Raw genomic sequence first — 25,632 nt, 5'->3', positions numbered from 1 at the left:
TAACATTTCTGACCCACTAAAACTTTCCATCTAAGAAATGTATACAACTTATACTATATGATGTAAATGCAAGTCCTCAAATATGCATGTGCCTCTGTTGACGCCTTCAGTTTACAGTTGATCTTGGAGAAATAGAGTGTTTATAGTGGTTCTGTGAATATTATGCCATCTTCTTATCTCAAAGGTAGAGAATATATGAAAGTATATAGCTGTGTTAAAAATTATCTTACTGGGTAAGGCAAGAAACTCACTTAAGACAGGACCATTTGGGGGCGCCTGGGTGGCGCAGTCGGTTAAGCGTCCGACTTCAGCCAGGTCACGATCTCGCGGTCCGTGAGTTTGAGTCCCACATCGGGCCCTCTGCTGACACCTCAGAGCCTGGAGCCTGTTTCAGATTATGTGTCTCCCTCTCTCTCTGCCCCTCCCCCGTTCATGCTCTGTCTCTCTCTGTCCCAAAAATAAATAAACGTTGAAAAAAAAAATTTAAAAAAAGACAGGACCATTTGTCCCAGCTGTTTCCTTTCATCTTAGGTATCATAATTAACACTGCCAATAGCCAGTTGGCAATTGTAGCATTTATTGCAGGGGTTGCTGATATTCAGGGATGTGGCCATAGAATTTCCTCAGGGGGAGTGGGAATGCCTGAGCTTCCCTCAGTGGGAATTTTACAGGGATGTGAGCTTACAAAAATATGGAAACCTCCTCTTCTTGGGTGGGGCTGACTTCCTGTATCTGAACTAACGCGAATTTCCTCCATGGTGAGTTACACTTTGAGACTACACGAGGTGGAATTGTCACTCAAAGGAAACTTTATTTTCAACAAATAAGGAGATGAGGGGAATAACTTTCAAAGTTGTATATTGAAGAGCAGGGGTGAGTGGCTTCTTTTTATTTAGGGTTAGGATGAATATCTTAAAGGGGAGTTTTGTCATCCTATGTAAAGGTAGGAATAAGGCAGGCTCAAGCCCATGTGTACTTAGGAAACAAGCCTAAACGTGTGTCCTATGTTAATGAAGGCTGTGCCCCTCTATGGGTGGAGATTTTAACATTATACTGAGGTACAGGGAAGTGTCTGACACTTCATAGTCCATCTCCTACATGAAACTATACTGGAGCTCAAACTGGTCTATGCTGGCCAAAACCTGGGGTTTTGTTCCTTCCTTGGAGGAACGTCTGTTGGAAGATTACTTGTTGCATGACTGGAATTCAGATCCCTGCTGCAGGGGAAATAAGTGGGAACTTGTAGATGTTGAGATAAAAGTCCTCCCGATGTTTCATCTTGATATTTAGTGTCCCCGTTCTTAAGGTACCATCATCCTTTACTGATGATGAGTGACAACTCTAAATAGTGACATTAAATGGTATTGACTACTTGTTAAATTCTCATCTCCACTCCTTGTTATTGTATCAATAATATTTGGAAGTGGAGGGGTTTTTTTGTTTTTGTTTTTGTTTTGTTGTAGTGGGATCCTTTTTATCAATAAATATCTATGATATTCAGGATTTTGATGGTTAAAATTTCTCTTATTCTTGTCTGACAATTCTGTAACCATGCTTTCTTCTGTATGATAGGTTTCACAACATTAATTTAATTTTGTTTTTGTTTCTTATCTATGTTTTATGTTTGTGGATAACAATTTTCAACTAAATATGTTTGAAGACAGTTTAGGGTTTACTTCAAATAGGAATCTGCCATATGTCAATTGCCAATAAAATTACTTCTGTATTTGTCTGTATAAATATTACCCATACATTCTTTGGTCATGACTTACCTTGTTTCTTTTCTTGGTTAGTGGTCAGTGGTTTTTTTCCTATCTTGGTGAGTTGTTAAAACAAAATTAAGGTCATAGTCTATTTATGGATGAATGTGTATGCCCTTTGTGAGAGAAATACCTCTTGAAGGTAATATTTTAATTTTGTTTTAATGTTGATTTATTCTTGAGAGAGACACAGACAAGAGTATGAGTGGGGGAGGGTCAGAGAGCGAGAGGGAGACACAGAATCTGAAGAAGGTTCTAGGCTCTGAGCTGTCAGCACAGAGCGTGATGAGTGGCTTGAACTCACAAACTGAGAGATCATGACCTGAGCTAAAGTCGGACACTTAATTGAGCCAACCAGGCGCCCCATTGAAGGTAATTTTTTTAAACTCCTAACTTTGTATCAACTTTAAGTTTTATAGTTTACTCTTAATTGTGGTTGAAACATATGCCATGAAATTTACCATTTTGGCCATTTTAAACTGTAGTGTTAAGTATATTTAAGTTGTTGCAAAACCAGTCTCTGGAATTTTCTCATCTTGCAAAACTGAAACTCAGTACCTGTTGAACAGCCACTTCCACATTTGTATGTATTCTAAGCCCCAAGTACATTTTCTTCCTTTCTCCTTCTGTCCTTTCCTTCCTTTCTTCATGAGATTCACTACATTACATTAAGTAAGTGAAATCAGTGTATCTGTCTCTTTGACTCATTTATTTCACTTAGTGTAATGTCATCACATTTTAGCCATGTTGTATAACGCGATGAGATGTGTTCTTTCTTTCAAAGCTGAATATTATTTCATTGTGTGTATATGCTACATTTTCTTTATTCATGCACCCATGGACATTTCTGTTGCTTTCTCCTGTTACTGGCTTTTCTGAATAAGACCTCTCTTGGAGACCCAACTTTGAATTCTTCTGGTTATATTCCCACAAGTGGGATGCTGGATTTTATGATAATACTATTGAAATTTTTTTCCTCAAACTCTCATCTTGTTTTCCATTGTGGTTGCATCATTTGCATTTCCTCTAGCAGTGCATAAAGGTTCCAATTTCTCCACATCTTTTCCAACATGTGTTGTTTTTATTTGCTTAATAGTGGGATGTGAAGTGGTGTAATGTGATAACCCACTGTGGTCAGATTTGTATTTCTCTAAGGAATAATGGTTTTGAGTCTCTTTCATATGGTTGGCCACTTGTATATCATCACTGGATGATGCTCATTCTATCCTCCCTCCAAATTTAAATCGTGTTATTTGCTTTTTGGTTGTTGGTGCACAAGTTCTTTCTATATTCTGGATATTAACTCCTTATGCTTTAAATGCTCTGCAAAAAGTTTCCTTCCATTTCACAGGTTGCCTATTCACTCCACTATTTCCTTAGAATTACTTTCTTTCAATTCCATATGTTTGAGTATATTGTGTGTCATTTCACTTGGCTCAAGGCATTTTCTGGTCCTTTTCTTCAATATCTTTTGACTCATTGATTGTTTAAGAGCATATTGTTCAGTTTCTAAATGTTTGTAGAATTTCCAATTTTCCATCTCTTCTTAAAACTTAGTTTCATTCCATGGTGGCCAAAAAACATGCTTGTATGATTTTAATCTTTCCAAATTTCTTAACACTGGTTTTGTATACTATCATCTATACAGGATGATCAATGTTCAATGGAGATTATTGTGTAATATATTCTTCCTTGGTGGAGCGATCTGTTTATGTTTGTTATATGAAATTGGTCTGTAATGTTGCTTCAGGGCACTTCTTACTGAAGTTGAATGTGGTCCTTCTATCCAGTTAAACTGGAGTGTTGACCTCTGCTACTCTTATGATGCTGTTTATTTCTTGCTTCAATTCTGTCATTTGTACTTCACCTGTATGGGATCTTGATGTTAGGTGCCCACATAATTATAATTGTTATAGTGTCCTGTAATTTCAAGTCTTTATATTATGTCCTTTTTCTGTCATGACATTTAAAAACATTTTTTAAATACTTTTTAAAATATTTTTTTAAGTTTATTTATTTTGAGAGAAAAGGAGAGAGGAAGAGAGTGGGGGAGGGGCAGAGAGCGGAAGAGAGACAGAATCCTGAGCAGGTTCTACACTGTCAGTGTGGAACCCTAGGCAGAGCTCAAACCCACGAACCATGAGATCATGACCTGAACAGAAACTAAGAGATGGACACTTACCCAACTGTGCCACACAGGAGCCTCTGTCATGAAAATTTTTAACCTTTAATGTGTATTTGTTTGGCATTAGTCATTTGGTATTGGTATAGACACACCAATGCTGTCTTTTGGCTCCCATTTGCACGCAATGTCTTTTCACATACTTTTACTTGAATCCTGTGTGTGATCTTAGATCTATGGTGAATCTCTTATAGACAAGAGATTGTAGGAGTTTGTTGTTACTCAGTCAGCCAATCTATATCTTTTCATTGGGAGATTTTCATGTATTTACAATCAAAGTATTACTGGAAGGGAACCACTACTATTGCCATTTTTTTAAATAGTTTTCTGTACTTGTTGTAGCTATTTTATGACACTTTTCTACTCTTCCTGTATCCCATTTTGTTTCTTTGATGTTTGTAATAATATGCTTTCATGACATTCTCATCTGCTTTCTGTATTCTATAGGCATTTTCTTTGTGGTTACCATTAGAAGGACTTAAAATCTCTCAGACATATCATGTTCACCACTGCACCTACTTTGTCTTACCAATATCCTAAATTCTGCTTTTTATGTTGTATACTCTATGACATGGGTTTGTGATTTTTATGCTTTTATTATTTGTTTAAAATACTCTGTCACAGAAATAAAACTGATTTTTGGTTCCTCATTATGAACTCCAGGTTTCTATATTTGTTTAAATATATTGAGCAGAGTTTTATATGTTCATTACACTTCAGTTACTTTTAGAATCGTATTTTAACAAAACTCTCCCTTTAATGTTTCTTATAGAGCCAGTTTACTGCTAAACTTCTAGTGGTTTTTCCTGAGAAAGTCTTCCTTTCTCCATTTCTTTCTTTTTTTTTTTTAACGTTTATTTATTTTTGAGAGAGAGAGAGACAGAGCATGAGTGGGGGAGGGGCAGACAGAGATGGAAACACAGAATCTGAAGCAGGCTCCAGGCTCTGAGCTGTCAGCACAGAGTCTGACAATGGAGCTCGAACTTGGGAACCTTGATATAATGGCCTGAGCTGTAGCTGGACACTTACCTGACTGAGCCACCAAGGCACCCCTTGGTTGATATTTTTTGATATTTCAGTACTTGAATATATTATCCTATGCACTGCTTCCTACAAGGTATGTGGGGAAACTGCTAGTATCTTACACTGGATCTGTTGGACAAGATGAGTTGCTTTCCTCATAGTGTTTCAAAGTTTTCTGTTCACCTCTGATTTATGATAAGTTAATTATAGTGTGTCACTATAATTTAAGATATAAATTTAAGACGTGGCATTTATCCTGCATAAAAATTCACTGAGCTTCTGGCTTTTCTTTCCACAAATATGGGAATTATGAGCCATTAGTTTTTCATGTAAGCTCTCTGTTCCCTTTCACTCTCCTCTCATATGGGGTCCTCTTAATATGTATATTGGTTCACTTGTTAGTGTTCCAAAAGTTCGTTGGACTCTGTCCTTTGTTAATTTTTGTGTGTTTGTTTTTGCTTTGGTCCTTCAGTGGACAATTTAAAACAAGTGACCTTTAAGTTTTCTGATTTTTTTTTTCTGATTAAGACTTTTGTTAACCCTTTACTATTTAAAAAAAAATAATGTTTATTTATTTTTGAGACAGAGAGACACAGAGCATGAACGGGGGAGGGGCAGAGAGAGAGGGAGACACACAATCTGAAACAGGCTCCAGGCTCTGAGCTGTCAGCAGAGGGCCCGATGTGGGTCTCAAACTCACGGACCATGAGGTCATGACCTGAGTAGAGGTCAGCCGCTTAACTGACTGAGCCACCCAGGTGCCCCTACTATTTTTTTTAATACATAATTTTTTAAAGTAATCTCTATACCCAACATGGGGCTCAAACCCAGAACCCTGAGATCAAACGTTGCATGCTGTACCAACTGAACCAGTCGTGCACCCCCTTTTTACTGGTCTTTAAAATGTATTTACTGGACTCTTTAGCTCCTAATTTTTGTTTCATTGTTTTGCATACTTTCTGTTAGTTTGAATTTTATTTTGGCCATACATAGTTTTTCTGATATCATTTAGTTCCCCATTTGTTCTCTCTTCATTCTCCATATGCATGGTTATGATGATTAATTTGAGTTCTTTGTCAGGTAATGAATAGTTATGTATAAATTTATGGTAAGTTTTGGAGCTTTACTTCATTCCTTCAATTGGAACACATTTTTCTGTTGCTTGCTATGCCTTATGATCTTTCACTGAGATTTGGGAATTTAAAACCCAGCCTCTGGTCCCAGGCTTTATGAACTTGCCTTGTAAAGGAGAACACAAATAAAAGCTGTGCTAGTAAATCCTGGGTCCTATGAAACATATTCTGAGGATGTATAAAGTCTGAGCTTTTGTAATTTCCCAGTTAAGAAAGTATGTATTGGGTCTTATTTAGAGCACATGATTCACCTCTCTCTCCTGTTGTTTGGTTTAAGTTCTGCAGTCTCTGGTGTTTGAAGAAATACTCAGCTTTTTTTCTGAGCAGCCAGCATAATGCTTTCATAATATGCTTCCATTCCTTGAGCCCTCAGTGTCCTGTATGACAGGATCCAGTCCCCTCAGGTAGCTACAAAAGAGCCAGATCTTTACACAGGTCACTCATGTCTTATTTCTTGCACAGAGTTGAGCATTTTCTCATAATCTTGCAATGGAGTACTAGGTAGAGTGAAGAGCTATTGGGGGAAAGTGTCACTAACTTTTCTTTCCTCTTTGATGTGAGTCTTTTTCAGTTTGTCCTTGCCTGGGAGTGCTTTGTTCTCCCAACCGGATTCTGGGGCACTTGAAAAGGCAGTTTGGTCAGTCTGTTTCTCCGTGGAGGAGCAAAATCTCTGTGCCTCCTATTTCTCAAGTCTGCTGTCTGGTGATGGGTATTAAGTTTTTGTATTAGCACCTTACCGTATATTGATGCAAGTGCAGTTGTGGGATCATTTATTTGGTATCTTTCAGTTATGCCTTGGGCTTGTTGACAAAGACAGGCAAAGGAGATTCTTTCCATGAGGTGCTATTGGGAAGATATGTGACTTTTGAGAATTCACAGTTAGTGAAAGATTGGGAAGGTGAAGGGGAGAAGGAAGAGCAGAAGGAGTATTATGATGGATAGAACCAAACTGGGCATTTACCCACAATGAAATCCTTACTGCCTAAAGAGATTGATGAGGGGCACCTGGTGGGATCAGTCAGGTATTGCTCTTGGTTTTGACTCAGGTCATGATCTCATGGTTTATGATTCGAACCCTGTGTTAAGCTGTGCACTGAAAGTGTGGAGCCTCCTTGGGATTCTCTCTCTCCCTCTCTTTATGCCTTCCCTTCCTAAATACATACATACATACATACATACATACATACATACATACATACACAAACAAACACACACACACATTAAAAAAAAATTGAAGATATAAAACATTTGGGGGAATTCCACTTTAAGACAGCTATCTTTGTGGAACAATGTCTTTATGAATACAAAGACCCAAGTCCATTTTCTAAACATGTATATGCTCTGACAGGAAATTTGAAAAATCTAGAAAGTCACCAAGTGCATGCCAAAAGTAACCATTGCAACCATTTCAAATATAGGATTGGATCAATTATTCTGACATTTCTGATTTCTCGAAAATTAAAAGTGAAGATAAAATTTCTAAATATGATCAGTTTGAGGTATTCTTTTTGAGGGTTTTTTTTTATTGTTTCACCAATAAATAATACCTCTTTGTTCCAAAGTCTCTAATTTTGATAATTATGAGAAGGTCTTTATCCAAGCATTACTGTTCAATAAGATCACATAATACTGAATTTGGAACAACTTTTCACATGTTGTGAATTAGGGAAGATCTTTAGTGAAGACTCTGTCTTCAATAACTACCAAGGTGTTTACCATGGAGACAACTTAATGAAATGAATCTGGGAAAAAGGTTAACTGTGCATCAAATCCTAATAAACAGCAGAGCATTCAGTTTCTAGAGAATGAGTATAAAATAAATAAATCTGGGGAAGTTTTCCATCAAAGCTCAAACTTTATTAAATGTCATTGTTTCCTGACTGGAGAGAACACTTAGAAATGTAGTAAATGTGGCAAAGTTTTTAAGCAGCCTTCACAACTTGCTCAAGAGTTTTCAACCTGAGGGGCACCTGGGTGGCTCAGTCAGTTGAGAGTCCGTCTTCTGCTCAGGTCATGATCTCGCAGTCTGTGAGTTGGAGCCCCACTTGGGGCTCTGTGCTGACAGCTCAGAGCCTGGGGCCTGCTTCAGATTCTGTGTCTCTCTCTGCCCCTCCCCCACTCACACTCTGTCTTTCACTCCTTCAAAAATAAATAAACATTAAAAAAAAGTTTCCAACCTGAGAAAAAACCTTACATATGTAAAGAATGTGGGAAAGCCCTTCACCAGTACTTACATTTTTTTCACATCATAGAGTTTATACTGGAGAAAAACCTTACAAATGTAAAGAATGTGGCAAAGTCTATACCTGGAGTTGATGCCTTCATGGGTATCAGATAATTCATACTGGGAAGAAACCTTGGAAACGTAAAGAATTTGCTGAAGCCTTTAACTATTGCTCAGACTTTCCTTCACATCAGAGTGTATATCCTTGGGTTGAAACCCAACAAGTGCAGAGACTATGACAAAACTTTTAAGCCCAGGGTGGGCTCTGTTTCTTGAACTGTGAAATCATGAAGTGAGCTGAAATCGAGAGTCGGGGGCTTAATAGACTGGGCAGTCCAGGGGACCCTATAAAGTTATAATTTTAATGTGAATTTTTTTATGTAATAAATTAATATTGCAGAAGTGTGGCAGAGAGAACACAGTTCTCATATACTCCTCATCCTGTTCCCTGTTCTTGACGTTGGACATTGCTCTGGTACTTTTGACAAAACATACAACTAACAAGGCACCTTAATACTATAGAATTACAGAATTATTATTTCACTAATTTCAATTATTTTTTTTCCTCCACAAGGATGTTATCCAAAATAGCAATTTGTAGTCATTATCTCCCTGCAATATCCTTTGTTCTGTATCAGTTTTTCAGTCTTTCCCAAGTTTCTATACAATTCAGGTTTGAGAAACCCTGGTTTGGTGAGGTTTTTTGTTTGTTCGTTTTGTTTTATTTTGTTTTTTGTTTTTTTAATCTGTAATATGGAATTTGATGTTTTTGTCAGGATTAAAATGTGTTTATAGGTACCGTGACAAACTCTGAGGAGGCTTGGAGATGCAAACTGATGGTTTATATTTAATATGGTTATTAGAAAAACAGATGAAGTGCCATGACCTCTATAATTGAGAGACTTCCAGTCTCACAGAGCAAATGTTTAAATGGTTGAATTTAAGGTTTTGGGGTAACTGCAAGGAAGGGATGATTTATGGGGGATTATGATTTCATTTCTCTGTGGTTTTGTGAGTACAAAGGTGGCTCCTGAAGGCCATCCACAAAGAAACTAGTTGTTAGTAGTAGTAATACTTGTATTTGTTTACCTTGTAAAAAATAAAATGTAGTTGACCCTTAAACGATGTAGTGGTTAGGGGCACCAACACCGCTATGCAGGTGAAAAATCCCTGTATCACTTATGACACTTTGAAAACATAATTCTTAACCGACAACTGTTGACTGGAAACCTTACGGATAACATAGTCAATTACACATTTTGTATTTTATACACACACACACACACACACACACACACACATGGTCTTGCAATAAAAGTAAAGTAGAGAAATATTAATGAAATCATAAGGAAATACATTTACAGTATTCTGTGTTTATGCAAACAAAAACTGTATGCAGAGTAATGCACTTCAAACCTGTGTTTCAAGGGCCAGCTATAGTATTGTCCCAGAAACCTCTAAGTGTTTGTTAAATCACTTATCATTTTATGTCATAAAATAGGGGATTGACTTAAGTAGAGTAGAATTGTACAAAGTTTTTGTTAGACAAATTTAGAGAGACAAAACTGACAATATCCCACAGGCAGGGAGATTAGTAGCCTAGAGCCCTCTGCCTCCACAGCTCATCCAGAACCCTCTGTTGTTAAGCATTTCCAGGTCTGGCCCTACCCTGGGCTCTCCCCTCACTGAACAGATTAAAGGAGGTCAGAGGTTTGGCTCACTGCTCCTCCCATGCCTCAACGGAAGGCGCTAATATTTTGCTGAAACCCCAAGTCAGATACATTGAAGGAAATGCTGTATGTTTTGGTGCCTTAATCTCATGATTTCTCATTACATAATATGCTTTGAAAGGGGTTGGGACAGGCCCCACCAGAATGTACCACTTTGGCATATTAGGATTATTTGGAGCTGGAGGCAGTCAAGACCCTGTGGGCTCCAGAGAAACTTTGGTACCTTCCTTAACTACATGCAGGATTCCAAATTGTGTGCCCTTTCCAAAACAAGCATTATTACCCAGGATAAATTTTATCTGAGTGATCCATGTGTATGGCAGAGCAAACATCTAATTACCTATGTCACATGGCAAGAATTTATGTCCGCTTCAAGGGTCTAATTGACTGAAGACAGATTAACATGAGAAAATCAAGTGTAATGGCATGTGTACAAGGAATCCACCTAGACATGGACATTTTAAGACAGGCAAAATGAGGTATACAGGTATTCTGAACTGAGGAGAAGGGGGTAGGTGCCTGGGATTTCAAGGAAAAGAATGTACTTCACAGGGTGATAGGAAGAGTAGAAGTTTAGTGATGAGACATTTGCCCTACCATAGAGATGAGTCGCTCAGAGAAAATGTATTCGTTAATAACCTTTATTCTGGAAAGGACCTTCAATTTAGATTCTTCTGTATGGTGAAGGGAAGAGCAAACCTTTCCCCTGAGACCATGGGGACTTTCAAGTACTTTCAGCTCAGAATAATCCACATGCCAAAGTGGGACATTCTGGGTGGGGATGGGAGTGACTGTCCTGAACCTCTTCACCAAACACCTGCTCCTCTCCTATTCAGCCTGTCAATGCATTTATTTTGAAATCCCAGACTCCTACTCCCTTCTCCTTAGTTCAGGATGAGAGCTATACCTCATTTTGCCTGACTGACTTTGGAATGTCCATGTGTGTGTGTGGACTCTCCAAATTTATGCCATTGTAGCTTCAAGAGCCAACCCACTGAGCCCCCTGTTTTCCATTTCTGAACATCTAATGGTCACTCAAGTTTTAAAAAATAAATATACATAGACGTTGTGAAATGGAAAGAGGACCCAGCAGTGCCTTCAACTGTCTCCACTTTGACCTTCATCTATATTTCCTGATTCACTCCTTTCCAGCTCATCTTTTAGCTCCTGTAGAAGCCCCAGCAGGCAAAGCATCCCAGGATGGGAAAGGAAACTCCCCCCCCCCCCCCCCCCCCCGCCACCAGCAATAGGGACTGCCCTGAAAGAGCAAGACCCCACATCCCTGACAACAATGCGGTGATCGGCCTGACCTTCACCATCTGCATGTACCACCACCCTTTGTCCTACATTTTCTTTATATGAACCTGGAAGAATGTTCAGCAGTTTGGAGACCGTGTTTGAGACATTAGTCCACTGCCTTCTCAGTACTGGCCTTGCTGACAAAAATCCCATTCTGGTTTTGCCACCACTCATCTCTCTTCTGCTACCTGGTGTGCAGGAAAGGGTGCAAGAGCGCCTGTCTCTGGGGTCCCAAACAGATCAAGTTCAGCCACTTGAGATACATAAAATCCAAAGGCAGAGAGATGAGAAGTGGTGAGATAAGGAAGGAAGTTATTTCAGAGAGATCAACACTGGGAAGATGGCTGACTAATGTCTCACAGATTGTCTCCAATGTGCTGGAGACACAGGTTTATATAAGGGAAATGGGGGCAAAAGTGAGTGGGTACCTGCAGGTAGACAGTGCAGATTAAATATGTAATTGTCTAGGATTCGATCAGGGGTGGGGTCTTTCTGGTTCAGGGCAGTCCTTGTGGCTTGAGGGGATAGTTCCTGTTCCCCTCAGGTTTGCTTTCTCCTCAGGGTCTCCCTCCTGAGCCAAGAGACAAGCTGGAAGGAACCCAGTGTGAAAACAGAATTTTCTCTAGGATTGTTCTGCTGCAGCAAAGGGAGATGTCTTCCATTTCTGAGCCTGCTATACCAAATATAAATTAGATGAGGGACCTCTTTCGAGAAAAGAGCTAATACCAGAGAGGAACTTTTTATAAAGAGCTACTGGCCTGGCATGGCAAATATTTGTTTGGCAAAATTTACTCTTTCCTTTTTCTTGTGAATGTACTTGACCCTTTTTGAAATTCTGAATCCCTACCCCCTTCTCCTTAAGTCACAATGGCACATAAACATCAATCCCCTGTCTTTGAGCCTCAAATAATTGATGTTCCTATAATTAAGAATACTTTTTCTCTTGTGCAACTGTCTTGTCAGTTGAATTATTAAACTAGCCAAAGAGTAGAAAACAAATAAAGAAAAAAATATATTCCTCTCTTACACATTCATTCCGTTGAAAACTGACCTTGGTGCTTCAGAGTCAAAATAAAACATGAAGACAGAGTTTGGGATAAAGAGAAAGAGTAGCTTTCTTGCTTTGGGGGGCTTAGGAGGCTGAGGCATGTTAGGGCCTTCAGAACTGCAAGCCCACCTCCAGGAAGGGGCCAGTGGGGTGTAGGGAAATAAAGGATCCATCCGGTTTTGACAGGAATTGTGTATGCCTTACCAGCCTTGTTCATCATGTTTTCAGTGTGGTCCTCGATTTCTCATTAAAAAAAAAAAAAGGCTAAGAGGGGCACCTGGGTGGCTCAGTTAAGTATCCCACTTTGGTTTAGGTCATGATCTCACAGTGAGTTCGAGCCCTACATCAGTCTCTCTGCTGTCTGTTTTGGAGCCATGTCTCCCTCTCTGCTCTTTCCCAGCTCACTCTCTCTCTCTCTTTCTCTCTCTCACACACACAAATAAATAAACATTAAAAAACATTTTTTTTAAAGGCTAAGAAGACATAAGGGGGGGGGTTTCCAAAAGGGAAAAAGAAGTTATACGTTTAATAACAAGCCTCGCTGATGGTTTAATGCTGCCATTTTGATTTTTGTTCGACTTTGTACTTACAAAGGAAACTTATAAAAGTATAGTTTCCTTTGTAAGAGACATTTGCATATATAAGGGAAAGCCGGAAAGTGCCATTTAGAAGCGTCTCTCCCTCTGTGAAGCGGAAAGAGGGAGAAACTGATCAGTGGAGAGGGAAAGGATTTAAATCTGGATAACAACCACAGATTTGGTGACCGTTTTTTGCATGGTCACTTCCCCAAATGCTTCCCAATAGGATCACGTGTGGAGTTTCAAGAAGGATCATTGCTGCTGCCCTCCCCCCCCCCCCCCCCCCCCCCCAGATTCCCTCAACTAAGTGGGTGGAAACCACAGTGTTGTTCTATTGAAGTGCTCCGGGGGATTCTGTTGCAGGATTTTTTCCCTCACTACCCGGGATTCCTGGTCTTCCCGCTTCAAAGAATGAAGAGGTGGACACAAAATGAGCAACAGGCAAAAATTTATTAGAGTATAAGAAAGTAAGTGTAGTAGAAAATCTCTGTTTAGAGAGAGGGGACATTTGATTGGTGTGTTTCCATTGTATGAGGGGTGTTCTATGGCCATAGTGTTTCTTGGGGGTTCTAAGTCTTGGGTCTATTACTTATTTTTAGTTAGGTCTTTGAGTCAAACTCTTGAGGGAAACCTGGGGGTGAGTAGGTAGTGTTTGTTACAGTCTTAAAAGGAACCTTATGCCTGAGGGGGTTTGCTGTGTTTGGACCCTCCCAGCCTTGTTCTAAAATGTGTTTTTCCCCACCCAGGGACCTCATGTCCTAATCTTTCCCTTTCTGCTTCCAGAATCCTATCTTTTCCTATCATAATTCTTAGGCCCAGAGTTAAGCAGGAAGTCTTCCCATTAATTTATGAGAGTTGAGTGCAGGCTTTTGCTCAAGGGGAGGTAACAGGGTCTCCTCCATAGGAGGTGGGGAGGGTCAGGTCCATGTAGCACACTGTTCCTATGCTCAAGCAGAATTTGTGGGCATCTGCAGGAGGGGAGGCCCCCTAAAAGAAGGTAAGGGAAACTCAGAAATTTGTCCCCAAGTAGAAGCTCATAGTTTTTGAATAGCTCAGGACACAAAGGACTGGAAGTTGGGCCTTTTTTTGCATTTCAAAGTGTTGCCTGCAGGTGAGCAGTTTATAGGTGCAGAGGCTGTGTTGGTGGCTTTAAAGACATCTCATTCAGCTGCGATTTCTCCACAAAGATCTTCTGAGAAAGGAATTTAATGGAGGAGGTGAAAGAAGAAATGGCCTGTTCTCAGGTAAGCCTTGCTTCCCAGGCTAGAGGCCCAGTTGTCTTTTTCTCAGGAAATTCCATGCATGTAGAAATTGCAAAGCACCTTTGTGGCTCAGTTCAGAGAGCATCAGACTCTTCATTTCAGCTCAGGTCTTGATCCCAGGATCCTGCCATCCATCCCTGCATCGGGGTTAGTGCTGAGCATGGAGCCTGCTTAAGATTCCATTCTCTCTCGGGGCGCCTGGGTGGCGCAGTTGGTTAAGCATCCGACTTCAGCCAGGTCACGATCTCGCGGTCTGGGAGTTCGAGCCCCGCGTCGGGCTCTGGGCTGATGGCTCAGAGCCTGGAACCTGTTTCCGATTCTGTGTCTCCCTCTCTCTCTGCCCTTCCCCTGTCCATGCTCTGTCTCTCTCTGTCCCAAAAATAAATAAACGTTGAAAAAAAAAAAAGATTCCATTCTCTCTCTCTCTGTTTCTCTCCTCTGTTTGCATGCGCATACACTCTCTCTCTGAAAGAAAATTAAAAAAAAAAAAGCCAATGATTGATTTCTTCCTTCCTTCCTTCCTTCTTCCTTCCTTTCTCTTTTTCTTTCTTTTCTTTTCTTTTCTTTTCTTTTCTTTTCTTTTCTTTTCTTTTCTTTTCTTTTCTTTTCTTTTCTTTTCTTTTCTTTTCTTTTCTTTTTTCTTTCTTTCTTTCTTTCTTTCTTTCTTTCTTTCTTTCTTTCTTTCTTTCTTTCTTTCTTTTCCTTCCTTCCTTCCTTCCTTCCTTCCTTCCTTCCTTCCTTCCTTCCTCTTTTTCTTTCTTTTCTTTCTTTCTTTTCTTTCTTTCTTTTCTTTCTTTCTTTCTTTCTTTCTTTCTTTCTTTCTTTCTTTCTTTCTTTCTTTCTTTCTTTCTTTCTTTCTTTCTAGTTCTGATGGTTCTGCTTTATGTTTTCACCTAATACTTAACCTTTCAGAAATGATAATCTAGGTTATGTCTTTAGAACACTCCTCCCCCATATCCCATAGACTTCTCTCTCTTCTCTCCGACATGGCTTCCAGTAGGGCAACAACAGTTGTCACTTAGAATTAAATTCCTGCAAGTATTGAAAATATTCCCTTTGTGACAGATCCAGAGGGGAAGGTGTTGAATCCAAGTGTCCTTTTGCTGGTTCTGGGATAGCACTCAAGGAAAACAGTTCCCATTTAGGTCTAATCTGAATGCTTTCTCTGCTCTGGGTAGAGTAGGATTATGAAAACACACAAATACACAAGATGGATATGAGGCACAGAATAACTTGGAACGTTCTATAAAAAGAAATTCTTGCTTTTTAGTATGTGGAAAGCATACTCTATTTAAGATATACTAGATATTACAGGAAATGGAAAGTATATGTGATTGAAGTCTGTATAAATCTGTATCCTCAAAGTTGTTTATATTCTGATTTACTGTTTGTGGGTCTCAAGAACATACCAGTGATCCCATGTCCAGAGCTATAGGCACTGATATCAATTTGTTTCCTTACAGTTGATGTTACTTGGCTTTCGGCTTTCTGCCAGATTACCCGCCCCCCCCAACCCGTAACATTCATATTTTCCTTCTTATCTGTTGTAATGACTTTAGGCAGATTCCCTGAGCGATTTCCAGACACCATCACATTTAAATTGGAACCTTCTTTCTCCTAGTTTCTCTTTCCTTGTATTTTTTTTTAAGTTTGTTTATTTTGAGAAAGAGCGGGAGCAGGGGAATTGCAAAGAGAGTGTGCAAATCACAAGCAGACTTTACAGACTCGGTGCAGACCCAGACTCAAGGCTGGAACTCATGAAACCATGAGACCTTGACCTAACCCTTAACTGTCTGAGCCACCCAGGAACCACTTCTTTGTAGTTTCTGATGAGGAAAACAAAGGCAAAAGAAATGCAGATAAAAATAAGTTTTCTTACAACTTGCAATCCATTGACAAATACTTGAGGCTGGCAGAGGAAGATATTCCTCAAGGAATTCACAACTGCTTTAATGTTAATGCTTTTATAGAGGCAAAAGCAGCCTTAGCTTGACAATAGCCAGACTTCCAGTATCCTGTAAGTCCTTAACATATAAAAATCCTTTAGAAACATCTATTATTTCCACCCCTTCCCCCTCCCACCCCCCAACTGTTGGAGTCCAGCTCCAGCAACCAGGGGTTCCTGAAGGATGAATGGTGTTGGGGAGAAAGTGAAGATAAAACAAAACTAAAATAAAAACAAAAAATAAAAATGGACACAGACAACAGCAGTGTGTTGAACTGACCGATTTATTGTAGCAAACGTGGCATTATATTTGCTAGTGATTTCCTTGTAGCATACGTCATCTATGTTTTTCTAACATTACCTAATTTTGAAAATGTTCCTATGTGTGATCAACCTTTAAGAAATAGCATGGCGTGGGGCGCCTGGGTGGCGCAGTCGGTTAAGCGTCCGACTTCAGCCAGCTCACGATCTCGCGGTCCGGGAGTTCGAGCCCCGCGTCGGGTTCTGGGCTGATGGCTCAGAGCCTGGAGCCTGTTTCTGATTCTGTGTCTCCCTCTCTCTCTGCCCCTCCCCCGTTCATGCTCTGTCTCTCTCTGTCCCAAAAATAAATAAACGTTGAAAAAAAAAATTAAAAAAAAAAGAAATAGCATGGCGATTTTCTCATAATGTTCCCTCATACCCTTTGATTATTGTTTAATTTCTTACATTATTCCATTATGCATCTATGTTTATAATCCATAAAGCATTTGCTTTGCTGTTTTCATGAAAGGTCATCTATCTCTCAACACCTCAAGTGGAACAGTTACAAGGACATGACCTCCTAATTGTTTTTCCTGAACCACTTGAAGCCAGAAGAACAATGTGTTTGCCTCCATCCGAGGTGCCAGGAAGGGGCCGAAAAAGCCTTAGAAACCCATGCCTCATAGATTCTCAGAGAGACAATGAACCTAGGAACTAATGAACCATCCTGTACCTTAACCGACTAGGTTCAATCATTGTCATCATCTGGAATGCCTCCTGGGGGCCAAGTGGGACTAGAGTTAGAGTGACTTGTGCCTGTAGATACAGTCTTTAGTTGCCAGAGTGAGGCTTTCAAATCCATATGTCTCTCCTTTATTGGCCTCCTTTGCTGGCAAATGTATGAGGCTATCCTTCCTGTACGTAGAGGAGTCTCCATAGGGGATGGCAAGGGCTAAATATAGGGCTGCACAATTTCTTGCAGAACCTTATTTTATTTCCTAATGGTTCTTTTCCCAAGGGGCCTGTCAAGGGCAGTTCCCCAACAGACAATACCCCAGGTACTTTTAGTAAGGCCAAATGACCTAAAACCTGGAGTACAAGAAGCTTCACTGTCGGTGGGCTGCCTTGCGGTCACCAATCTGTCCACAGCCTGGGCCTTGCCATCAGACTGGGATAGCCTGGCTTCCCCCACAGCTCCCTCCCCTCTCCCCCTTAGAAGTATATAATCAGTGGTTCCTCCCAATCACATTGCAATTCTTTTTTTTTTTTTCAATGTTTATTTATTTTTGGGACAGAGAGAGACAGAGCATGAACGGGGGAGGGGCAGAGAGAGGGAGACACAGAATCAGAAACAGGCTCCAGGCTCCGAGCCATCAGCCCAGAGCCCGACGCGGGGCTCGAACTCACAGACCGCGAGATCGTGACCTGGCTGAAGTCGGACGCTTAACCGACTGTGCCACCCAGGTGCCCCTCACATTGCAATTCTTACCCTGGATCCTATCCCTGTGTTTTAATAAAAAGTCTATTTCAGCAAAAAGGCCTCAAGATACTTTGAGCATTTACTCTTGGCCCATGTCACATCAGTTTCCACTGGGCAATGAAGCCCCTCACCTTTATGTAGTAGAGCTATTGACTTCTGGGAGTAGAGGTTCTAAATCAAACAGATCTTCATCCCATAGGTTTTTTTTTTTTAATGTTTATTTATTATTTGAGAGAGAGACAGTGTGAGCAGGGGAGAAGCAGAGAAGGAGACACAGAATCTGAATCAGGCTTCAGGCTCTGAGCTGTCAGCACAGAACCCGATGTGAGGCTTGAACTCACAAACCATGAGATCATGACCTGAGAGGAAGTCAGATGCTCAACCGACTAAGCCACCCAGGAGCTCCTTCATCCCATAGGTTTTTATTTCACTCCATAGTCATGACACAGACATATTCCTGTATTTACTTTTTGGATATTCAGAAAAAGACAAATCACATAATTAGCATGTTTGAGTGTCTTAAAATCCTAAAATACAATAGAGCACAAATAATGATTGAAACAAAAGCTTTCAATGAGGGGCCCCTGGGTGGCTTGCTCAGTTAAGCCTTAACTCTTGATGTCGGTACAGATCATGGTCTCATGGTTCATGAGATAGAGGCCCATGTCAGGCTGTATGCTGTTCGCTTGGAACATGCTTGGGAATTATCTCTCTCTGCTCATTCTTTCTCAAAATAAGTAAACGTCTAAAGGAAAAAAAAAAAAGAATTCAGGGCACCTAGGTGGCTCACTCCCTTAAGCATCTGACTTTGGCTAAGGTCAGGATCTCAGGGTTTGTTGATTTGAGTCCCATTTGGTGTGACCTCAAGCCTACTTCAGTTGAGCGCATGCCCCACTTCAGGTGAACATGTGCCCTGCTCCCTCCCTCCCTCCTCCTCTCCCTCCCTCCCCTTCTCTCCCTCCCCACACCTTCAGTCACTTGTGCCCTCTTTCTCTCTCAATAAAAAATAAGTAAGAATTTTCAAAAATAATTTTAAAAAAGCTTTCCAAGAACTAGTATGTTATGGGATCATTGAGGACTATGGTCAAGATGCTATTCTTGAGTTACTGTATGGCACAAGACAGGGAATTTACTGAAATAGCACAGGGACAGGACCCTTGGGCAGAACGAACTGTACTTTGGCTGCTTGGAGCTTATATGTATGTTCAAGGGGAAGGGTAGGTGTGCTGAGAGTTCAATTACAAATGTTTCTTTAGCTTTCTACTTGTAAAACTATTTCTGCAAGATTTCTTTGGTGCTTATGATTCAGCTCATTAACTATTAGTGAGATATAAGGGCAGTCAGGAGACCCTTTAAAATGTATCATCCATGGGCCCCTGGGTGGCTCAGACACAGACTGGAGCCTGCTTGGGATTCTCTCCCTCTCTGCCCCTCCACCTTTCACACCCTGATAGCCCATGCATCTCTCACAATATAAATAAACACTTGAAAAACAGAATGGAGGAACCAGCCTTTATTTGATGTTTATCAAAACTATCTAGGGGTGCCTGGGTGGTTCAGTCAGTTAGGTATATGACTTCAGCTCAGGTCATGATCTCATGGTTCATGAGTTCAAGCCCTGCATTGGGCTCTGTGCTGACAGCTCAGAGCCTGGAGCCTGCTCCGGATTCTGTGTCTCCCTCTCTCTTTCTGCCCCTCCCCTGCTCATGTTCTGTCTCTCTCTCTCAAAAATAAATAAACATTAAAAAAAAATAAAAAACATGCAGTCTTTGTGCTGAAGGTGAACATTTTTCTTCTTGCATCCCTAATCATACTAGACTCACAAATACTGTGTTATTTATATAATTCTATGTGTTTGTGTTGATAGTTGAGTGAAAGACCTAAGCATGATCATCTATAACTAGATTTACGAGTTTCATGGCATTGAAAATGTTTCTTTTTCTCTTTCTTTCTTTCTTTCTTTCTTTCTTTCTTTCTTTCGAGAGGGAGGGGCAGAGTGAGACGAAAGAGAGAAAATCCCAAGCAGGCTCCACACACTCAGCACAGAGCCTGAGATGGGGCTCAAACTCAGGAAACATGAGATCATGACCTGAGCCAAAATCAAGAGTTGGACACCTAACAGACTGAGTCATCTGGCGAACCCCTCATTAAATATATTTCTTAGTCATCCTGATAATTTTCTATTCTATCACTTTTAATGTGTATATAACTACTTTCAGAATGGATGTGTGCATGGAATGTATAAAGATCAATTTTGTGTGGATACCTTCTTCTCAGGCTTGACACCTGCTATGAACGTTGCTTTAGGGTCCCCTCTGTTTATTGACCTATGTGTCATTTTAGATCAACTTTAGGTCAGTTAACCTGGGTTAAAACCTGATCTGTACCATGTACTGGATATTTGACAAAATATTCCATAAAAATGGAAGAATAATGTGTTTGTTCTCTTAGATCATTATTATTTATTTTCCATGAGTTTATGAGAACCTGTTAGATGCTATCTACTAACCAGGAAATGATTGGAAAGGCTTGTCACCTTTCTTGCTATCCTAGAAGAACTTGTAATTGCTATAAAACCCATTCAGTTCCAAGTCCTCCAAGAGTTCTCGTCTTTGAGTTCTACTTCTTTGTTATTGAAATATGTATCCCTTGGCCCATAGACTAATGCCTTGTTAGAAATGCAGACACCCACCCAATCCCAGAACTCCTGAACATAATCTGCATTTTAACAGGATCCCCAGTGCACTGTTGTAAACTCTAATTCACATTAGAATATGCTAAGTACATTTGTAACTCACCAAAACTTTCCATTCAGGAAATAGACACATGTACTGTATGATGTAAATAAAGGATTCAAAAATGTGTATGGCTGTGTTGATGCCTTCATTTTACAAATTCACTTGAATAAACACAATATTTATAAATGTTCTTATCTCAATGTTAGGGAATATATTAGAGCATGATACTGTGTTGCAAATTCTCTTACTGCAGAAAGCAGAAAACTCACCTAAGCCAGAACCAGTGCTCCTAATATAACTGAGCTAACAGGAGCTTAGTCCTTGGTGAACCACAAAACCACTACACCAGGTGGGGATGTCAGACAAAGAAAAATTGATTTACAGGAAATAAGGAGGTCACAGGGAATAACTTCTAAAGCAGAGACTCAAAGGCAGGAGAAATCATTTACTTTTATTTAGGGTTAGGGTGGATATTCAGAAAGGGTATGTCATCATCTTATGTCCAGCTTGTGATAAGGTTACACATGAACCTTAAGAAAACAGTTCTGTACATACTCTGTATGTTACATAGTAAAATATTTGTGATCCTTCTTGGGTGGAGATTTGGGTATTACATTGAGTTAAAAGGGAGCTCCTGAGTGGCTCAGTCAGTTGAGCATCTGACTCTTGATTTAGGCTCAGGTCATGATCTCATAGTCCTGAGATCATGCCCCAAGTCAAGCTTCACACTGAGCATATAGCCTGGTTGGAATTTCCTCTCTGTCTCTTTGTCTTTGTCTTTGTCTCTCTCCCTCCCTCCCTGCTGCACCCTCACTTGTGTTCTCTCTCTAAAGGAAATAAAAATTTAATTTTTTTAGCATAATGATATAAAGGTAACTGACCTCACTCCATGGTTTACTCTATTGTTCATTTTCATAGGTGTGAGTCAGGGGTTAAGCTCAAATTGAGTTAATCCAAGCTCTTCCTCAGAGTACTCACTAGCTTTTATTGGATACTTTGTTTCCACCACAGGACACTATGCCCATGGGGTGTTTTGCCTGAAGTAAAAGATAAGGTAGAAAAAAGGGTTAAGTAAAATGTGGGACTGAGGTCAGTGGGTAAAAGCAGGTAAGCAGTGAAGGTCAGGTCTGGGGTTTTAGCCAGTGACATTAACTCCCTCTTGCATCTTAGGTACCATTATGACCTCTGCCTATGGCCACTCAGTAACTATGGTATTTATTGCAGGGGTTGCTGACATTCAGGGATGTGGCCATAGAATTCTCTCAGGAGGAGTGGGGCTGCCTGAGCCACAGTCAGCAGGAACTGTACAGGGATGTGATGTTAGAGAACTATGGACACCTTCTCTTCTTGGGTGAGGATAACTCCTTCCAGACTTCCCAAACCACACTCAGAATTTTGTTCCTTCCTTTGAAGACTGTCTCTTGGAACTTCCTCTTTGCATGAGTGGGATTCAGATGCCTGCAGTCAGGGAAAGAAGTAGGGGTTTCTAGATGTAGAGAAATATCTTCATGATGTTTCCTTTCAGGTTAGTTTTCCCTTCTGTAGAGTAACATCGTCATTTCTATAGATTTATGTCAATTCTAAACATTGAGTGGCATAAAATGGGAATTCCCACGTCTTAAACACCAATTTCAACTCATTATTGTAGTGGTATTATTTGGAAGTAGAGGTCAAGATCTGAACACTGGAAACCCTCCCATGTGTTCTAAAGGGGTTGTTGGGCAACATCATCTGGGAAATAATTTTCTAGAATTCTACAATGTCCTCTCTTGTCTACTGAGTCCAATACTGGGTTGAAAGGTAGAATCTCCAGCCACACTCATATTCCTTTTGTCTGATAAACAGGTCTTGTTTTGTCAAAGCCAGACCTGGTCATCTTTTTGGAACAAAAGGAGCTCTGGGATGTGAAGAGAAATCACACAGTAGCCTCACACCCAGGTAGGTGGGAATGAAACAGATGACAGAGGTGAAATCCAAATGTAAAGGAGGAAGATGGACCTTAAATGTGGTTTGAGCAGCTCTCCTCAAATGGAAATAAGTTTGAGAAGCCTAGTTTTATGTCTCTCCCTCTCAGCAGATACCTGCTTTCCAACACATCATGATCTTGCCTTCTCTTAAGATTCTCCTTCAGTTCCACTGTGAGGGCCTCCATAACGTGATTGGCTCTTCATTGCTTTGAGGGTCTTGGGGAAATCTCTATTTCTGAGGAACTTTATGCTAATCCACTACTGAGTTCTGTTTTGCCTCATGTGAGAAGTGTGTCAGGGTAGTGGTGGGCATATTGGGGTTTGGTGCAGAAATCTCAGGAACACTGGAGACAGAGATTACATGTTATCTGGTTTATGCTTTCCAGTATTATGGAAGCTTTAATCTTAGTTGCACAAATATGAAACCCAGTAATTTCATCAGATAGCAAAGCGCCTCTCAAATGAGAAAATCTAATCCTTTATTTCACTTCAAAAGTTCATTTCTCGGGGCACATGAGTCGATCTGCTGGTTAAGTGTCTGACGTTGGCTGAAGCCATGATCTCACAGTTCGTGAGTTCCAGCAGTACAGAGAGCTTTTTGCTGACAACACAGAGTCAGCTTGGGATTCTGTCTGTTTTTCTCCCGCTCCACCTCCACCCCCCCCCCCCCGCCCCACCATTTGCTTTGTCTCTCTCTCAAAATAAATACAAACTTAAAAAATTTTTTAAAGTTCATTTTCTTTGTATTAACTAAAATAAGAAATTTCCACTCTATGAATTTCATTATTCAGTGGTAAAATAATTTAAAACATCTGTTATTTCCTAGAATTCCTATATAAATTAAAGGCATGGGGAAGCTAGAACATTTAGAATTTAAAATTTGCAGCCTATAATAAAGTCTCAAATGTTACCTTATGTCCTAATAGTTGAATTATTTTATACTTTTGTCCTTATAATATGAAGTTCTTGTGACTTTGTCATATGTGTTTTCACTTTCTGAGTGAGATTCCTTTATGATTTATTAGATCGAACGCTCTGATGTGACACGGGCATGTGCTTTATAAAAAATAAAGTAGGTAATTAGTAAACTTCCCATGTAAAAAAAAAAAAAGCAGTTTTAATTGTAAGTGTAATTTCACTTCAAGAAAAATGAAATAGTTTTTCTACTTTCCTCTGAATGTATCTGAATTTAATCCCAAAGATTTTTTAAAGCAGTTGTTGCCATATTTTATAACTTTGGTGGTGTTTGTTTATTTAGAAATTAAAGGTTTTGGGGCATCTTGGTGGCTCAGAGGGTTGAGCATCTGACTTTTCATTTCAGCTCAGGTCGTGATCTCAAGGTTTGTGACTTTGAGCCCCACGTCCTGCACTTCACTGACTGTGGACTCTGCTTGGAATTCTCTCCCCCTCTCTCTGCACTCCCCCTCTCAAAATACACTTAAAAAAAAGAAATGAAAGGTTTTGTTTGCTTGATTTTAAAGAATGGATTATACACTTAAATTCATTGTAATAAGAGGGATCTATGTCTTTTAAGTGCTTAATTCATAAAAGTTTTCATCACAGGTTTCCATGGTTGATTTTAATGAATATACTTGACAGTTTTAGTGTCCATGAAGACATGCCAATAATTCAAAATGTTCATTTTTTCATGGGCACACAGTTTAAAATTATAGCTACATAGGGGCACCTGGGTGGCTCAGTTGGTTAAGTGTCCCTCTTTTTTTTTTTTTTTTAAATTTTTTTTTCAACGTTTTTTATTTATTTTTGGGACAGAGAGAGACAGAGCATGAACGGGGGAGGGGCAGAGAGAGAGGGAGACACAGAATCGGAAGCAGGCTCCAGGCTCCCAGCCATCAGCCCAGAGCCTGACGTGGGGCTCGAAATTACGGACCGCGAGATCGTGACCTGGCTGAAGTCGGACGCTTAACCGACTGCGCCACCCAGGCGCCCCAAGTGTCCCTCTCTTGATTTCAGGTCAAGTCATGGTCTCATAGTTTGTGAGTTCAAATCCTGTGTTGAGCTCTGTGCTAGCAGCACTATGATGGTTCGTTATACCTTTAAGATGTTGTAAGGAATCTTTAAGGTAACCACCAATGAAAATACAGACAATATATTCACCAATAAATACATGATGAAATTAATTCCATTATTATGACAATTCACATAGACCTGATACAACATTCACTGACCGCTAACCAAGGAGAAAAATACACAAGATGAGTCACAAAATATGCATAGGTAATATTTCTACAAATACATGGATGATTTTTTTGGCACAGGGCATAAAACTGATTCATATTTGAGTTACATTCACATCATCCAAAAACGTAATGAGTTGAAAATTGTCACTATAACAACATACACAGGTAAAAACAAAATCACACCTAAATAATGCTGTGGAAAGTCCCATAAAAAATGAAGCACATTAGTATGGAATTGCAAAACCAGAATAAGACAAAATATAACCCCAAAAATTCTATATAAAAAATGATGAATTAAAGGAAACCTACAATAATTTTACTTTAAAGTTTATTTACTTTGTCAGATAGAGAGCACAAACAGGTGAGGGAGAGAGAGAGAGAATCCCAAGCAGCGTTGCACTGTCAGCACAGACCCTGAAGCAGGGCTCCAACTCCGGAAGAGTGAGATCATAACCTGAGTCAAAATAGACACTTAGACTCTTAACCGACTGAGCCACCCAGGTGCTCTTCTGTGTGTGTGTGTGTGTGTGTGTGTGTGTGTGTGTGTGTGTGTGTGTAATGTATATAATTTTAATTTTTTATATGTTTATTTTTGAGACAGACAGTGACAGAGCACAAGTGGGGACAGTTACAGAGAGAGACACACACACAGAATCAGGGGCAGCCTCCAGGCTCTGAGCTGTCAGAGAGCTTGAGTCACAAAGCACAGAGCCCTCCAACTCAGGAACCCTGATATCATGACCTGAGCTGAAGTCGACGCTTAACCAACTGAGCCACCCAAGCACCCTGTAGCTGTAATTGTAAACTGTGACAGTGTACCCA

The 25,632-nt window shown here is 40.1% G+C and overlaps 1 protein-coding gene across 8 annotated transcripts in view; it reads left to right on the top strand.

The window, feature by feature from the left end:
- Positions 1–25,632, top strand: part of LOC111558099 (putative protein ZNF720) — a 45,037-nt gene that overhangs the window by 3,115 nt on the left and 16,290 nt on the right. For 4 of the 8 annotated variants that reach the window (XM_045047134.1, XM_045047137.1, XM_045047138.1 and 1 more), the window contains exons 2-3: positions 21,867–21,993; positions 22,488–22,580. In XM_045047134.1, coding sequence (XP_044903069.1) covers positions 21,867–21,993; positions 22,488–22,580 — 220 coding nt within the window. Of the gene's footprint in view, positions 1–21,866; positions 21,994–22,487; positions 23,216–23,930; positions 24,308–25,632 lie in introns of those variants that run through there. The other 4 variants (XM_045047135.1, XM_045047139.1, XM_045047136.1 and 1 more) reach the window with 3 other exon arrangements.

Source organism: Felis catus, chromosome E2, assembly GCF_018350175.1.
Source record: "Felis catus isolate Fca126 chromosome E2, F.catus_Fca126_mat1.0, whole genome shotgun sequence".
NCBI lineage: Eukaryota > Metazoa > Chordata > Mammalia > Carnivora > Felidae > Felis > Felis catus.
The sequence above is the reverse complement of the archived record's forward strand: the minus strand, read 5'-3'. Positions and strand labels throughout refer to the sequence as shown.